This window comes from Anabrus simplex, chromosome 1 (assembly GCF_040414725.1).
Source record: "Anabrus simplex isolate iqAnaSimp1 chromosome 1, ASM4041472v1, whole genome shotgun sequence".
NCBI lineage: Eukaryota > Metazoa > Arthropoda > Insecta > Orthoptera > Tettigoniidae > Anabrus > Anabrus simplex.
In genome coordinates, this window is record NC_090265.1 from 190,067,873 (window position 1) to 190,086,707 (window position 18,835).

Genomic DNA, 18,835 nt, shown 5'->3' on the forward strand with positions numbered 1-18,835 from the left:
TGTTGCAATGTCAAGAGAGCAATATTTTAAAGTTGCGATACTGCCATAGGTTATTGTACAAGGAATGCACCGAGCAAGTGGCTATGTGATTTGGGTCACATAGCTGTCAGCTTGTATTCAGAAGATAGTCAGTTCGAACCCCACTGTCGGCAGCCCTGAAGATGTTTTACTGTGGTTGCCCATTTTCACCTTAATTAAGACCATAGTTGCTTCCTTCCCACTTCTAGCCTTTTCCTATCCCATCATCACTGTAAGACCTACCTGTGTTGGTGCGACATAAAGAAAATTGTAAAAATAAAGTGCAAGGGATGTCTTATATAAAGAAATCCTTTAATAAATATTTTCGCCATTGACCGTCATGTCTTGACATGTTTCAGCTAGTAAACAATTAAAACAGCTAACATTCAATGTGCTTTCTTTTACATTGGACATAAAGAATGGATAGTTGAAAGCTCCTTGACAATACAACAACTACAAAAGCTAGGAAAATACATACCATATCAAAATATTGATGGAATGATATTCATAGACAACTTGTATAGTATTAATAATTCTGTATGGCTGTTGCTCACCTAGTGAGGCCGTTATAAGGTAGACCATTCAGTGAAGATGTGATATTATTGAGTATAGTGTATGAGTTGTAGGAATGTTGAGAACAACACAAATACCCAGTTCCTGAACAAAGAGAGTTAACTGTTTAAAATTAGAATCCCTTGACCCAGCCAGGAATTGAATTCAGGGCCCTGAGGACCAAAGGCAAAGATGCCGATCCTTCAGCTATGGATCCGATCAACTTATATAAAGGTTATATGATTTTGAAGAACCCTGGTCTTGTAGATTGATAACATTACACTGGGGAAAAAGTGTTCCCATTATCTTTCCCTAGTATCTTACAAGGAATTGATTTGCATAAAGAATGGTATAATATCCCAATAACCAGCACCGAGGATTCTCAAGAGGATTAAAGCTATTTTGAAGATTATTTCAGTTATTTGTTGGGTCATCTTAAGCTACACTGGCTTATTTGGAGTTTTGCTAGGGGTTTTAAGAATAGAAAAGCCCATCCTGACTTCGTGTGATATTGACTGAGATTTGAACCTTTGTTGTCCATGTAGAAAGTCAGCTGCTAGCTACTGTGCTAGTCACACCTTCCAAAAGGTTATCCTACAACGTACAATAGTAATAATCATATGGACAGCAACCGAATGCAGGCATTTTGATTTGATATATTGTGTCAATTTCAACTTCCACTTGCTCTACCTGATGATAAAGAAGCTGGAAATTTACTGCTGAGCTTTAATTATTCATTTTGTAAGATAAGCACAGGTTGTGACACTAGAAATCTACATGCTAACATTATATGACATGGGGGTGCTGAAAGGACTTCTTCCAAAATATGACTATGATCTTGGGGTTTTATTAGTCAGGGAACTTACATTCCTTTTTGATGTGTTTGTGTCCTTTCCAACTTAATAAAATATTTCTTGTTTTATTTTTTAATTCACTTTCAAATTCTCCCATTGAATAAATATTATTATTTTAATTTTTGTTTCCACCTAATTTGTTCAGAGAGGTCCCCCTGTGGGTGGGGGCAGTAGAATAACACACATGGTATCCCCTGCCTGTTGTAAGAGGTGATTAAAAGAAGCCCCAGGGGCTCTGAAATTTGGAGCATGAGTTGGCGACCACAGGGCCCTTAGCTGAGTCCTGGGATTGCTTCCACTTACTTGTGCCAGGCTCCTCACTTTCTTCTATACTATCCGACCTCCCTTAGTGAACTCTTGTTCTTTACCGACCCCAACGCTATTAGGTTTCTGAGGTCTAGGGAGTCTTTCATTTTCACGCCCTTCATGGTCCTTGACTTCCTTTGGCCGATATCTTCATTTTTCAAAATGTTGGATCCCTTCCATTTTTTCTCTCTGATTAGTGTTATACAGAGGATGGTTGCCTAGTTGGACTTCCTCTTAAACCAATAATCACCACCACCACTTTATTCAGAGAGGCTAGGGAGGATGGTTGCCTAGTTATAATTCCTCTTAAAACAAAAATCACCACCACCACCATGAGTCTGATATTCTATCAAGATTTGAAGGAAGCTCCTTCAACATATTAATAATTATTCTTTTCCAGCAATCTCTCCTTCCTGCCTGTTGCCATTTTTTGATGGATACAATATTTTCCCTCCACATATTGGCACTGGCCAGAGCAAAGTGTAGCTTCCACCAAAGTCCCAATCTCATCCATGGCTGTGACAGTATGGAAACTGCAAAACCTGGGTGGAGCTGAGTAACGACATTCGGAGCATGACTTATGACTTATACGTCTTGAGTGTTGTGAAAGGTGTTGCTCATTGGGTCACTTGTGCTACAATAGCATTTTCTGGCCCATTGAGGAAAGCAATGGCCAACTACCTCACTCCTCATCTTGCCTTGTATGGCTCGTTGTGGTTTCCCTATAACCGTATAACATTTGGTGATGCTATTTGATAATCCAACCAGCCTCTAGGCTGATGACCTAACAGAGAATTCCTCTATGATGATACTTGTATTATATGACAGGAAGTAAGTTTATGTTGGAAGAGTAATTTAGTTCTAGTTTTGGGCATATAATTGTTTGGTAGCACACTTACTTTTGTGAACTTGTCAAAGGCTTTCTCACACTCTTCAGTTGACAATCCGTAGCCTGTAAAAACAGTGGTGAACTCTGCAAGGTCAATGGTGCCATCCCCTGAAAACAGAATAGAGAAATAAACAAGTGACTGGCAAACAACGACAACTATCTCCAAGATAAAACTTGTTTAGAAACAAAATCATTAATCCTATCAGCTAACCTATTGACTTCAAAATGTTCTGTATAGCACTATTCATTTCAGATCAAATCAAAATCAATCATCAATGATCTTCATTTAGGGCTGTCACCCAGCTGGCAGATTTCCTATCAGTTGTTTACCTAGTCCTTTCTTAAATTATTTTAAAAAGCTTGGAAATTTATCAAACACTTTCCAATCCCTTACTCCTCACCCTGTAAATAAATGTTTGCCTCAATTTGTCCTCTTGAATTCCAACTTTAATCTTCATATTTTGATCTTTACTACTTTTATAAACTTTGCTCAAGCTTATTCGTCTACTAATGTCATTCCACACCATTTCTCCACTGACAGCTCGAAATTACCACATAGTTGAGCATCTCATCTCCTTACTCCCAAGTCTTCCCTGCCCAAAGTTTTCAACATTTTTGTAACTCTACTCCTTTGTCAGAAATCACCCAGAAAAAATTGTGCTGCTTTCCTTAGGATCTTTTCCAGTTCTTTTATCAAGTAGTCCTGATGTGGGTCCCATACAGTGAAACCATGCTCTAATTGGGGTCTTACCAGAGACTTATACACCTTCTCCTTTACATCCTCAACGAAATTATCACACCACATCGTTTTCAGAGGAAGGTTTGGGGCTAATATATAGAGGCCATGGTAAAAGTTAGCAATAAATGTGGAAACATGGTTAGTAAAATAAACACTGTATCTTCAAAAAATGTTGCTGAACTTCCAAACTGAGTTATACGTATAGTATGTGTTTGTCCAACCCTTGTTGTGTTTCTCTACGGGTTCTGCTATGAAGTGAGATGAATCTTTAAAGCAGGGGTGTCTCATCTTAAGGATCACACAAGCATGTGAACACCCTGGTATAATTGCAAAACTCTTTTGAAATTTACACGATAATGATGAGAACAGATTTCTGTACGTTGAGAATGTATTTTCGAAGTTGTAAGTGCTGATTCACTTTCCATTTCCATTTGAATCATGCGCCACACCAGCCGATCACAAACCTGTTTTGAACTGCAAACTTTGGCGTATTGCATAGCTTGAAGGGGCAATGGGTATGGCGAATATGATCACAGTTTACTGTGTGATCACGGCACTGCCTGCTCGATATGCATCTGATGGCTGCATCATGTCGAGCAGGCAGTGGATTATGGACTACTACTACCACTACTACTACTACTACTACTACTACTACTACTACTACTACTACTACTCCTACTACTACTACTAAATGGTTTCATTCCTCCCCTGAAGGGGGAGGTAGGTCTCTTAGATGGTGATGCCGTCTCCCAGGCCAGGAGATTTGTTACAGTGCAGGAGATGTGTGGAGAAGGTTAGGGGTTTGGTGGCTGTGGCCTATACTAAGAACTGTCCCAGCAGTTACTTTAGTGCAGGAGAATGGAAAACCATTCTCAGGACAGCCAACAGTTGGGGCCAGCCGTGAGGTCCAGCCCTGTCCCGTCTCCCGAATGCAGAGGCGTAGAGCCACGGTAGAGCCGAGGCCACCCCTCCTCTGTTCGGTTGGCCGGTCAGAGTGCAGTGCTGTTGGACCATGGACCAACCGTGGCCACTTGAGGGCCGAGACCCACTCTGCATCTACCGACGATTACGGACTGCTGACCCGCTTCCAATGCCTTCTCTAAACATTCTTTTCAAATCCCAAAAATGGCAGCACATATCGCATAGTCTGTGGCAATGGTTAATGTACAGAGCTGTTACCCTGGACAGGTTAATTGACTGACCGCATGGGGATGTTGACAGTCACACGTGTAACATAATATTGCTTAATGAACCAAAGAGGCGACACAATATAGGCTAACTGAACTCCTGTTAATGTATTGACCAACCGAGGCAGAACTTAGGCCTATGCACTGGATTTTTTATCTACTGTCAGCTCTGCGTGAATACCCAAAGATTTTAAGCATGTGACGCTACTGCTTTAAAGTGAGTTTTTACGACCAGATGCTTTTCCTGACATCGACCTCATCAGAGAAGCTAATGAGAAGAAATGAATGATGTGATATATAATATGATAGTAGGAAGGGAGAGGGTGAAACCTAGTGCCGGCACATAGTCTACTCCTGTCTAATAGCATCAAGGAGTCCATTCAATGATTAATGTCCCCATTCGAGGAGTCCATTCAAGGATTAATGTCCCCATTCGATGGATGAATCACCATCAGGAACATTGTATGCCCTCACTCCTTATAAACATATTTGTGGTTCGAGTCTCTGGCATAATTAAGTCACTGTTTTAGGCACCTTCCCTTGTACTTTTGATATTTCAGCAATTAAGGGCAGTTTTAATTTCTGTTAGTGTGTACATAGACAAAAAAGAATAATAATCTGTCTAAGTATCAAGTATTTAGTTTCAACTTCAGTTCTGTTTTTTCAGTTAACCACTGGGTGAGTTGGCTGTGTGGTTAGGGGCGCGCAGCTATGAGCTAGCATCTGGGAGATAGTGGGTTCGAACCCAACTGTTGGCAGCCCTGAAAATGGTTTTCTATGGTTTCTCATTTTCACACCAGGCAAATGCTGGGGCTGAACCTTAATTAAGGCCACAGCCGGTTCCTTCCCACTCCTGGGCCTTTCCTATCCCATCATCGCCGTAAGAGCTATCTGTGTCGGTGTGACCTAAAGCAAATAATAATATTTAAAAAAAAGTTAACCTGTTATAATTAGCATAAATCTCAGTGCAGTTTAGAATTGTAGTGCAGTTATTGTATTAGATATATATTGCTTACTGGTACGGTATTTGATTGTCGTATAATCCTTGTGTAATATCTTAGACAACATTTTTTCCCTTTGATTTGTTTTTTCTTCACAGAATATGTTATTTTAATTTTTGCTGTTTTTCATTTATATGTAAAGAATGGCTAAAGAATGCAGTCACAAGGACTGTGGGTGTGAGCAGGCATTAAGGAGTATGTTTTTTTTTTGCTAGGGGCTTTACGTCGCACCGACACAGATAGGTCTTATGGCGACGATGGGATAGGAAAGGCCTAGGAGTTGGAAGGAAGCGGCCGTGGCCTTAATTAAGGTACAGCCCCAGCATTTGCCTGGTGTGAAAATGGGAAACCACGGAAAACCATTTTCAGGGCTGCCGACCGTGGGATTCGAACCCACGATCTCCCGGATGCAAGCTCACAGCCGCGCGCCTCTACGCGCACGGCTAACTCGCCCGGTTTAAGGAGTATGAAAGAGGATTTGGAGAGTGTGAAGGAGATAATTAGGATTATCACAGAGGACAGGAAGGAAGTTCGGCCTCAAACAATGTACAGGATATGGTAGGTGTACAAGAGGTATGGGAAGGAAAGCGGAAAGTTGTAGAAGACAGGTGTACTAATGTTTTCAAGGGAAGGAAATTCAGGGCCCTAATCAGGTATTGGTAAGATCAGTATGAGTCACTGAAGGTAAAACACTAGAGGGATGATGGGGCTGCCGACAGTTGGGTTGTACCTTAATTAAGGCCATGACCATTTCCTTCCCACTCCTTGGCCTTTCATTGCCATGAGACCTATCTGTGTCGGTGTGATGTAAAGCAAATTAAAAAAAAATCAGTTAACCTGTTATAATTAGGATATGTCTCAGTGCAGTTTAGAATTGTATTACAGTTATTGTATAAGATACATATTGCTTACAGGTAAGCAGATAAGGGAAGAAGTAGGAAGAAAGGAAAAAGGTAGGAAAGGAAAAGGTAGGAAAGGGAAATGTAGAATAGAAGATAGGAAAAAGGAGGTGAATCTGCATCACAGGAGGGGAAAAAGAGAAGAGGAAGTAGGTTCTGCAACTCTCAGGAAAGATAGGGGAGATCTGGAGGGGAGGGGATCAAATGAGGCAGGTGTGATTGAGGCTCTGATTATGGGTGACTCGATTGTTAGGCATGTGGAAAAAGTGTGTGTAGAAGAAAGGGAACTAGGGTAGAGTATTATCCAGGAATTAGGCTAAGGCAGATGTTGAAGAAAGTAGAAGAGAAGGAGGAAGGTAGGAAGAAGGTGGTAGTTTTACATATTAGTACAAGCAACGCAAGGCAAGAAGGTACAGATACCAACATAGTTGGAGATGTGTGGGACGTGGTTAAAGCAGCAGAAAGGAGTTTAAGGGAGCAGCGATTGTTATTAGTGGAATAGTGTGCAGGAGGGATACTGATTGGAAGGTGATTGGGGATTTAAATGAGACTATGGAGTGAGTATGTGGGAAATTGGGAGTGAGGTTTGTAGATCCTAATGGATGGGTAGGAGATAGGGATATGCGTTCAGATAGCCTTCACTTAAACTGCAGTGATACATATAAGTTGGGAGTGTTGTAAAAAGGGTTATAGACAGGTACAATCAGGAAAACGGGGTGTACTAGGGAGTGGTGATAAGAGTACAGGAAGCTTGAAGGCAAGTAAAGATGACATAAAAATGTTAGTGTTAAACTGTATAGGCATCGCAAAGAAAGGAATAGAATCAATCAATCAATCAATCAATCAATCAATCAATCAATCAATCAATCAATCAATCAATCAATCAATCAATCAATCCTGATCTGCATTTAGGGCAGTCGCCCAGGTGGCAGATTCCCTATCTGTTGTTTTCCTAGCCTTTTCCTAAATGATTCAACATACATACATACATACATACATACATACATACATACATACATACATACATACATACATACATACATACATACATACATACATACATACATACATACATACATACATACATACACACACACACACATACACACATACATACATACATACATACATACATACATACATACATACATACATATATTATCATTATAGACTGTTATGCCTTTCAGCGTTCCGCCTGCAAGCCTCTGTGAATTTACTAAACATCGCCACAATCCTCGATTTGCAACTAGTGTTGTGGCCTCATTTAGTTCTATAACTCTTATCTTTAAATTGTTAGAAACCAAGTCTAACCATCGTTGTCTTGGTCTCCCTCTACTTCTCTTACCTTCCATAGCAGAGTCCATTATTCTCCTAGGTAACCTATCCTCCTCCATTCGCCTCACATGACCCCACCACCGAAGCCAGTTTATGCGTACAGCTTCATCCATCGAGTTCATTCCTAAATTAGCCTTTATATCCTCATTCTGAGTACCCTCCTGCCATTGTTCCCACCTGTTTGTACCAGCAATCATTCTTGCTACTTTCATGTCTCTTACTTCTAACTTATGAATAAGATATCCTGAGTCCACCTAGCTTTCGCTCCCGTAAAGCAAAGTTGGTCTGAAAACAGACCGATGTAAAGTTTCGTCTGGGAGCTGACTTGCTTCTTACAGAATACCGCTGATCGCAACTGTGAGCTCACTGCATTAGCTTTACTACACCTTGATTCAATCTCACTCACTATATTACCAACCTGGGAGAACACACAACCTGAATACTTGAATTTATCGACCTGTTCTAGCTTTGTACCACCAATCTGACATTCACTTCTGTTGAATTTCTTACCTACTGACATCAATTTAGTCTTCGAGAGGCTAATTTTCATACCATACTCATTGCACCTATTTTCAAGTTCCAAGATATTACACTGCAGTCTTTCGGCACAGTCTGCCATTAAGACCAAGTCGTCGGCATAGGCCAAAATGCTTACTACATTTCCACCTAACTGAATCCCTCCCTCCCTGCCATTTTATATCTTTCAGCAGATGATCCATGTAAACTATGAACAGCAAAGGTGAATGATTACAGCCTTGTCTAACCCCTGTAAGTACCCTGAACCAAGAACTCATTCTACCACCAATTCTCACTGAAGCCCAATTGTCAACATAAATGCCCTTGATGGATTTTAATAATCTACCTTTACTTCCATAGTCCCCCAGTATGGCGAACATCTTTTCCCTCGGTACCCTGTCATATGCTTTCTCTAGATCTACAAAACATAAACACAACTGCCTATTCCTCTCGTAGCATTTGTCAATTACCTGCCGCATACTGAAAATCTGATCCTGACAGCCCCTCTGTGGTCTGAAACCACACTGGTTTTCATCCAACTTCCTCTCAACCACTGATCGCACCCTCCCTTCCAAGATGCCAGTGAATACTTTGCCTGGTATACTAATCAATGAGATACCTCGATAGTTGTTACAATCCTTCCTGATCCCCTTGCTTATAGATAGGTGCAATTACTGCTCTTGTCCAATCTGAAGGTACCTTACCAACACTTCATGCCAATCTTACTACTCTATGAAGCCATTTCATCTATTTCGTCTATTCCTGCTGCTTTATGACAATGGAGTTTATTTACCATCCTTTCCACTTCCTCAAGCATAATTACACCAACATCATTTTCCTCCTCCCCATGAGCTTGGCTGTTTGCAACACCACCAAGATGATTTCCTTTTACATTGAGAAGATGTTCAAAATATTCCCTCGACCTGTCCAGTGATTCCCTGGGATCTATTATGAGTTCACCTGAATTACTCAAAATACTTTTCATTTCCTTTTTCCCTCCCTTCCTAAGATTCTTTATCACTGTCCAGAAAGGTTTCCCTGCTGCTTGACCTAGCCTTTCCAGGTTATTACCAAAATCTTCCCACAACTTCTTCTTGGATTCAACAACTATTTGTTTCACTCTGTTTCTTTCATCTACGTACAAATCCCTGTCTGCCTCGGCCCTTGTTGGGAGCCATTTCGGATAAGCCTTCTTTTTACATTTACAGGCTGCTCTTACTTCATTCCACCAAGATGTTCGCCTTTTCCCATCTTTACACACAGTTGTTCCTAGGCATTCCCCTGCTGTTTCTACTACAGCATCCCTGTATGCCACCCATTCACTTTCAATATCCTGAACCTGCTTACTGTCTGCTGTTCGAAACTTCTCACTAATCATATACATGTACTTCTGTCTAATTTCCTCGTCCTGGAGATTTTCTACCCTTATTCGTTTGCAGACAGATTTCACTTTCTCTACCCTAGGCCTAGAGATACTTAGTTCACTGCAGATTAGATAGTGGTCTGTATCATCGAAAAATCCGCGAAAAACTCGTACATTCCTAACAGACGCCCTGAATTCGAAGTCTGTTAAGATATAGTCTACTAGCAAGATACCCGTGCTTCGCTACGGTATTACAGTGAAATTTATAATTTAATGCGTATTGTTTTAGATACATAATCCGCCGGCATTCGCGATCTGACTCGTTTTCTGCGAGAATCTGCCAAAATTCGCGATCTGACTTGTTTCCTAATAGATTACCGCAAGTTTCCTCCCATTTTTCAATCTTTCTTTCCAGCAATCGATTTCGTACTTCCAGGGCTAGGTCCAGGTATTCCACCCGGTCACTTGGGTCCCTATATCTTTGCCATCTTTTCCTATAAACATTTTTAATATGGATCAAGTCCTTCAGGAGATCTGGCGTGGTGTCGTCTTGGTTGCCTTGGCAGTACTGAACCCGCGGCCGGACTGCATTCTTAGTCATTACCCGTCCAGGACCCGTTTCCAGAGTGGTCCGCACATTTGACGACAGTATAATAATAATAATAATAATAATAATAATAATAATAATAATAATAATAATAATAATAATAATAATAATAATAATAATAATAATAATATATTTTAATTCTTCCAGGATTTGGTATGGTCTCTCATATTATTAGTCAAGAAAGTGGGAAAAAGGAAGCATTTGGTACTTTAGGAATAATTTACGCAATAATAGCAATTGATCTTCTCGGATTCGTCGTATGGGCACACCATATATTTACTGTAGGAATAGACGTAGACACACGGGCCTATTTCACATCCGCCACTATAATCATTGCGGTCCCTACAGGAATTATTATTATTATTATTATTATTATTATTATTATTATTATTATTATTATTATTATTATTATTATTATTATTATTATTATTATTATTATTATTATTATTATTATTATTAGATGTTCTGGACCCCACCGCAAGATGAAAGACCGCTACTTGGCGGTAAATTACATCTGCTGCCATTGATATTGTTGACAATGTGACCAGCACCATTGTCGCGGGTAGGCAAGTGTGCGGGATTTCTGAAGATATGAATGACTGACTTCCGTGCATTATTGACCTTATTATAGAGGTGAACAATTGCACGGTCAATCTCATTCCTATCGTTTATTTCAAATTTGTTTAAATTTTTATTTATATGCCAGGATAATTTACTGTAATCTAAGAACGATCTCTGAAGGAAAAGATGGCTGTTGAAAACGAACCCAGGAAAGATTAAAAATGATTGATTTATGATCAGAATAAGAACATCGAAAATCTAAAGCCTGTTTCCAGTCATTCGACAGGGTCAGGAATGGAATGAATAAAGTCCCATCTAGGGGCGACAATAGGAATTTTGCCGGCTGCCGAAGCACTCCTCTGGGGCAATGATCGATGAATGACAAATGAAATGAAATATTGGACAGTGTTGCTGGAATGAATGATGGCAGGAAAAATTGGAGTAAACGGAGAAAAACCTGTCCCGCCTCCGTTTTGTCCAGCACGAATGTCACATGGAGTGACCGGGATTTGAACCACGGAACCCAGCCGTGAGAGGCCGGCGCGCTGCCGCCTGAGCAACGGAGGCTCCTTATAAGTACATTATGAACAGTAAAATCAATTGGTCTCACCTCCTTTTACACCCCACCGCCGTTAAGGTTATTAACACCCCCCCCCCAAAAAAAATATTAAAGGAAGGCGTGTTTCTTTATGTTTAAAGGAGATTCCAAACACCAATGTTCACGTCTATTACCTTTAGTTTTGAGATATAAGTATCCCCATAAAAATAATTCACTTTCTTTCACACTCCTCCCCCCCCCCTCCAAGTGAATTATCCGGCAAAAAATACTTGTTCTTTTATAGTAAAGGATATTCTAAATACCAATTATCACGCCTCTAACTTCTTCAGTTTTTGATTTATGTGTCCTCGTGAAAGGAATTCAACTCCTTTTCACTCCCGCCCCCCAAGATGGGTTCCCCCAAAATGCGTTTTTCTTTGTTTTTAAAGGAGATCCAAATACCAATGGTCACGCCTGTAACAACTTTAGTTTTTATTAGATGTATGTATTCTCATACAATTAAGTCAATTAATTTTTCAATTCTTTCACCCCCCCCCCCCTTTGGATTTTCCGAGAATACGTGTTTCTTTACATTTAAGGCAGATTCCAAATATCAAATTTCATGTCTGTAACATCTTCATTTTTGTGATATCAATAGCCTAATTAAAAGAATTCAACACCATTTTCAGTCACTTTTACACCCCCCCCCCACTCTACCCCAAGTGTTATTTCCGAAAACTAAAAATACACGTTTCTTTATTTCTAATAGAGATTAAAAATACCATTTTTTACTTCTGTAACATGTTGAGTTTTTTGAGATTAGAAATTCTCATTTTAAAATTTCACCCCTTTTTAGTTCCCCTTAAATGGAGTTTCCAAAAACAAATCACCTATGTTTCTTTACATTTACAGGAGATTCCAAATACACACTTTTTACGTCTGTAAAAGTTTACGTTATTCTGTAGATATAGTCTTTCAAAAAATTCACCCCAATTTGTCACTCCTGTTTAACCGCCATTAATTGGATTTTCCAAAAAAAAAAAAAAAAAAAAAGTGTTTCTTTATTTTTAAAGGAGATCCCATATACAAATTTTTAGTTCTGTAATATCTTCAGTTTCTGAGATATATGTATCCTCATTAAAGGCATTCAACCCATTCACACTTTTACACCTCTCCTATTGGGATTTACGGAAAACAAAAAAATACATGTTCCTTTATTTTTAAAGGAGATTATAAATACCAATTTTTTACACCTGTAAACTTTTAAAGTTTTAAGATGTAGACACACTCATTTTAAAAATTCACCCCCCTTTTCACCCCCCAATCCAAATGATTTTCCAAAAATGAAAAAATACATGTTTCTTTATTTTTTAAGTAAATCCCAAATACCAATTTTCTGGTCTGTAATATCTTCAGGTTCTGAATATAAGTATCCTCATTAAAGGCATTCAACCCATTTTTCACCCTTTTCCACCCTTCCTATTGGGATTTTCTGAAAACAAAAAAATACATGTTGCTTTATTTTTGAAGGAGATTCTAAATACCAATTTTTACATCTATAATCTTTAAAAGTTTTGAGATATAGATACACTCATTTTAAAAATTCACCCCCTTTTAACCCTCCATTAATTGGATTTTCCAAAAACCAAAAATACGTGTTTCTTTATTTTTAAAGGAGATCTCAAACACCAATTTTGAGGTCTCTAATATCTTCAATTTCTGATATATAAGTATCCTCATTAAAGTCATTCAACTTCTTTTTCACCCCTTTTCACGCCTCCTGTTGGGATTTTCCGAAAACAAACTACGTGTTTCTTAATTTTTATTGAAGATCCTAAATACCAATTTTTACATCTGTAAACTTCAAAAGTTTTGAGATATAGATGCACTCATTTTAAAATTTCACCCCCCTTTTCACCCTCCCATTAATTGTTTTTTCCAAAAACAAAAAAATACGTGTTTCTTTATTTTTAAAAGAGATCAAAAGTACCAATTTTCAGGTCTGTAATATCTTCAGTTTCTGAGATAAAAGAACCGGAATCCTGATTAAAGGCATTCAACCAATTTTTCACCCTTTTTCACCCCTCCTATTGGGATTTTCTGAAAACAAAAAATACGTGTTTCCTTATTTTTAAAGAAGATTCTAAATACCGATTTTTACATCTGTAAACTTCTAAAGTTTTGAGATATAGATACACTCGTTTTAAAATTTCACTCCCTTCTTCACCCCCTTAGCGACGGAATATCCAAAAACCCTCTCTTAGCGAGCACCTACATCTTAATATGAATATATCCTCAAAATTTCATTTCTTTATGTCCAGTAGTTTTGGCTCGGCGATGATGAATCAGTCAGTCAGTCAGTCAGTCAGTCAGTCAGTCAGTCAGTCAGTCAGTCAGTCAGTCAGTCAGTCAGTCAGTCAGGACAAGCTATTTTATATATATAAATAATGGATCTGGTACCCCAAAGCCTCTCATGTGTAGCGGTGAATAGCCTTATGCTTGAAGAATGTGTTCGTAACAGCTAAACCCATACTAGCACAGAAGTCCAACACGCTTCCCATTCCCATTAGCTTCCATATCTTCCCCACATTTACCAATCACCGTTTTGTATCCTTCAGTTCTATTCCCAATTCTCGCATTGAAATCGCCCATTAGCACTATTCTATCCTTGCTGTTGACCCTGACCACGATGTCACTCAATGCTTCATAAAAGTTGTCAACTTCATCCTCATCTGCACCCTCACATGGTGAATACACGGACACAATTCTTGTTCTGATTCCTCCAACTGACATATCTACCCACATCATTCGCTCATTTACGTGTTTAACAGAAACTATGTTGCATGCAATGGTATTCCAGATAAAGAGCCCTACCCCAGACTTTGCCCTTCCCTTTCTAACACCCGTCAAGTACACTTTATAATCTCCTATCTCTTCCTCGTTATCTCCCCTTACCCGAATATCACTTATTACTAGCACATCCAGATGGATCCTCTTTGCTGACTCAGTCAGTTCTACCTTCTTTCTTCCATAAGCCCCATTAATATTGATAGCTCCCCATCGAATTCCATTTCGTTCGCCAAGTTGTTTCCAAGAAGTCCCTCACCTGTCAAATGGGAGTGGGACTCCATTATTGGGACTCTATTATTGTATAGTGCTAGCCACCTGAACACAAGGAGGGCCATGATCCGAATATGTCCGAGATGCCCACTCCCATTCCATAGCAACTGGTATCCCGACTCAGGACCACTTACTAGGCCACTCAGCCGTTGCCCATGGTTCACGAACTAGGACGTGACTACAGTAACCCACAAACATGAAATTGGAAATTTATTGAACATCTCCCTTGGTAAGTTATTCCAATCCCTAACTCCCCTTCCTATAAATGAATATTTGCCCCAGTTTGTCCTCTTGAATTCCAACTTTATCATATTGTGATCTTACCTACTGTACTTTTATAAACGCCAGTCAAACTTATTCGTCTACTAATGTCATTCCACACCATCTTTCCGCTGACAGCTCGGAACATACCACTTAGTCGTGCAGCTGTACTTCTTTCTCTCAATTCTACCCAGCCCAAACTTTGCAAAAATTTTTAAACGCTACTCTTTTGTCGGAAATCTTCCAGAACAAATCGAGCTGCTTTTCTTTGGATTTTTTCCAGTTCTTGAATCAGGTAATCCTGGTGAGGGTCCCATACACTGGAACCATGCTCTAGTTTAGGTCTTACCAGAGACTTATATGCCCTCTCCTTTACATCCTTACTACAACCCCTAAACACCCTCATAACCATGTGCAGAGATCTGTACCCTTTATTTACAATCCCATTTATGAGATTACCCCAATGAAGATCTTTCCTTATATTAACACCTAGATACTTACAATGATCCCCAAAAGGAACTTTCACCCCATCAACACAGTAATTAAAACTGAGAGGACTTTTCCTATTTGTGAAACTCACAACCTGACTTTTAACCCCGTTTATCAACTTACCATTGCCTGCTGTCCATCTCACAACATTTTCGAGGTCACGTTGCAGTTGCTCACAATCTTGTAACTTATTTATTACTCTATAGAGAATAACATCATCCTCAAAAAGGCTTACCTCTGATTCCACTCCTTTACTCATATTGTTGTATGTCCGGCGCTCCCTTCTCCCTCCGCCAGCCAGCTGCACGCGCGCCTGTGTATCATTCTGCTAGCTTCGACGCGCAGCCCTCAGTGCGCGTGCCTGACCATCGAGTGTACTATAAATAGGAGCTCCCTGCCTGCTCACTTGCCCACTTGCCAGGTGTCCAGCTCCAGAATACACCCTACGTCGAGCACGGAGGCTACTCCTCTTGAAAATGTGCTTCGACCAGGTGGACTGAATTTCTGGCAGTACGAGGTTTCACCTCTGGTCACCGCTCCCTTACCTGTTTCCGCTGCCTATGTTCCGTAATTCTTTTACAAGCCATTTTCATTCCCTAATTTACGCAAGCTCCCTTAGTTTCGCTAGGTGGAATTTCTTCAATCAATTGAACTTGCTTTTTAGGAATTCAGGCACTTCAACAAACAAGGACTCTTAAAGACATTCATGTTAGTGTGCCAGATAGTTCTCGACTATCAATGTGTTAATTCACAAAGACTATCTTTTCAAGATAGGAGTGTATATAAAGACTGTAAACCTGTACATATTGTATAAAGACAGACTTTTCTCAAGATTCAATATTCCTTTTTGCTTCAAAATAAATTTCAGTTATTTGTGTAAATATCATAAAGTGAAGCAATAAAAGTTGTGTTTTGTAAATTTCAACCTTGGTTACAACACATATCATTCATATATATGTAAGAAAACATAAAGGTCTGATAATACTGGCTTGAGGAATTCCCCTCTTAATTATTACAGGGTCAGATAAAGCTTCACCTACTCTAATTCTCTGAGATCTGTTTTCTAGAAATATAGCAACCCATTCAGTCACTCTTTTGTCTAGTCCAGTTGCACTCATTTTTGCCAGTAGTCTCCCATAATCCACCCTATTAAATTCTTTAGACAGGTCAATCACGATACAGTCCATTTGACCTCCTGAATCCAAGATATCTGCTATATCTTGTGGGAATCCTACAAGTTGAGCTTCTGTGGAATAACCTTTCCTAAAACCAAACTGCCTTCTATCGAACCAGTTATTAATTTCACAAACATGTCTAATATAATCAGAAAGAATGCCTTCCCAAAGCTTACATACAATGCATGTCAAACTTACTGGCCTATAATTAAGTAGTTAACTGGTATATATTTACCAGATATTGTGAAAGGAATTGAATCATGGATGGGGAAGTTTTCTCATGGAACTGGAGTGTTATCATAGAGACAGGATAGGAATGGTAAGAGGGGGAGTATTCATACTGGTGAAAGAAGAATTTGTAAGCTCTGAAAAAGTTAAGGATGAAAAACATGAAATTCTAGGTGTAAGGCTCATTTGTAGAAATAATAGGCAACTTGGTATTTTTGAGGTGTACAGACCTGGAAAGGCTGGTGTTGATGCTGATGCATAATTATTTGATAAGATAATCATCTATGTGGGAAATAAAATGGAAAGGAACATGATTGTAGCGGGTGATCTCAATTACCAAATGTCAATTGGTAAGGTAGAGCGAATGACAGGAAGCATGACCAACAAATTGCAAATAACTTAACCTGGAAAGGAGAGGTCAATCAGAAAGTGATGGAATAGAAAGGAATGCAATAGAAGGGAAGGTTGTAAAAGTACAATTATTAGGCAGTACCATATAATTGATAAGATAGGCATGGGGGAAGTTTAAAAAAGTAATTATGATCACTGTAAAATGGTAAATAAATATGTAAACAACCTGTGGGATGGATTTAGAGGAATTGCTGAGGAATGCCAAAACAGGTATGTACATTTCAAGATTGTAAGGAAGTAAAGACCTGCTATATTATAAATTGGGAGCAGATTTTTATGTGCTAAAAATGCAAAAATTATTTTTTATATGATAAAAACCTAAAAAGTTAAAAATATTCTGCTTTAAATATCATATAGCCTCTCATGTTCAAGTATTGTATTAAAATATGGTGCTACCAAATGTGGTCTTTAAAGAAAATGGATATCTGTGTATCGAAAAGTCTTCTTCTTCTTCTTCTTCTGCTTCTCCTTCCTGACATGTTTCTGCTTATGCAGGTCGTTCATATGGAAGAGTAATGTATGATATATTCATTTTTGATGTGCTAGAGTAGATATTATGGAATTTACAAAGAAGGTAATGTTTTGTTTAAATATGGAAAAAACTACCTCTTATTTGTACCAGTTCATACTTACCAATCATATGCTGGAACATTAGTTGCTAGAAGTAGTCTCAAAATTGCAGTGAACAATAAAGGTTATCTCCAAATTGTCGAACAACAAAGGTCGTCTCCAAATTTTCCATCATAAATGCATGCTGATTAACTCTAAAGAATGTCTTATACTGTAAAAATGATTGCTCCACATCGCAGGACGTCAGATATGCATAGTTGTGTTGTTTGAGTCATCAGTCCATAGACTGGTTTGATGCAGCTCTCCATGCCACCCTATCCTGTGCTAACCTTTTCATTTCTACGTAACTATTGCATCCTACATCTGCTCTAATCTGCTTGTCATATTCATACCTTGGTCTACCCCTACCGTTCTTACCACCTACACTTCCTTCAAAAACTAACTGTCGGGAGATCGTGGGTTCGAGCCCCACTGTCGGCAGCCCTGAAGATGGTTTTCCGTGGTTTCCCATTTTCACACCAGGCAAATGCTGGGGCTGTACCTTAATTAAGGCCACGGCCGTTTCCTTCCCACTCCTAGCCCCTTCCTGCCTCATCGTCGCCATAAGACCTATCTGTGTCGGCGCGACGTAAAGCAAATAACAAAAAAAAAAAAAAAAAAAAAAAAAAACTAACTGAACAAGTCCTGGGTGTCTTGAGATGTGTCCTATCATTCTATCTCTTCTTCTCGTCAAATTTAGCCAAATCGATCTCCTCTCACCAATTCGATTCAGTATCTCTTCATTCGTGATTCGATCTATCCATCTCACCTTCAGCATTCTTCTGTAACACCACATTTCAAAAGCTTCTATTCTCTTTCTTTCTGAGCTAGTTATCATCCATGTTTCACTTCCATACAATGCCACGCTCCACACGAAAGTCTTCAAAAACATCTTTCTAATTCCGATATCAGTGTTTGAAGTGAGCAAATTTCTTTTCTTAAGAAAGCTCTTCCTTGCTTGTGCTAGTCTGCATTTTATGTCCTCCTTACTTCTGCCATCGTTAGTTATTTTACTACCCAAGTAACAATATTCATCTACTTCCTTTAAGACTTCGTTTCCTAATATAATATTTCCTACATCACCTGCCTTCGTTCGACTGCACTCCATTACTTTTGTTTTGGACTTATTTATTTTCATCTTGTACTCCTTACCCAAGACTTCGTCCATACCATTCAG

General features: G+C 39.1%; 1 protein-coding gene across 6 annotated transcripts in view; it reads right to left on the reverse strand.

Moving 5' to 3' along the window:
• The window catches only part of Scp2 (Sarcoplasmic calcium-binding protein 2), a 661,095-nt gene that overhangs the window by 19,400 nt on the left and 622,860 nt on the right, over positions 1-18,835 (reverse strand). For all 6 annotated transcript variants that reach the window (XM_067140278.2, XM_067140240.2, XM_067140250.2 and 3 more), the window contains one exon: positions 2,630-2,727. In XM_067140278.2, the coding sequence (XP_066996379.1) occupies positions 2,630-2,727 (98 nt within the window). The remainder of the gene's footprint in view (positions 1-2,629; positions 2,728-18,835) is intronic.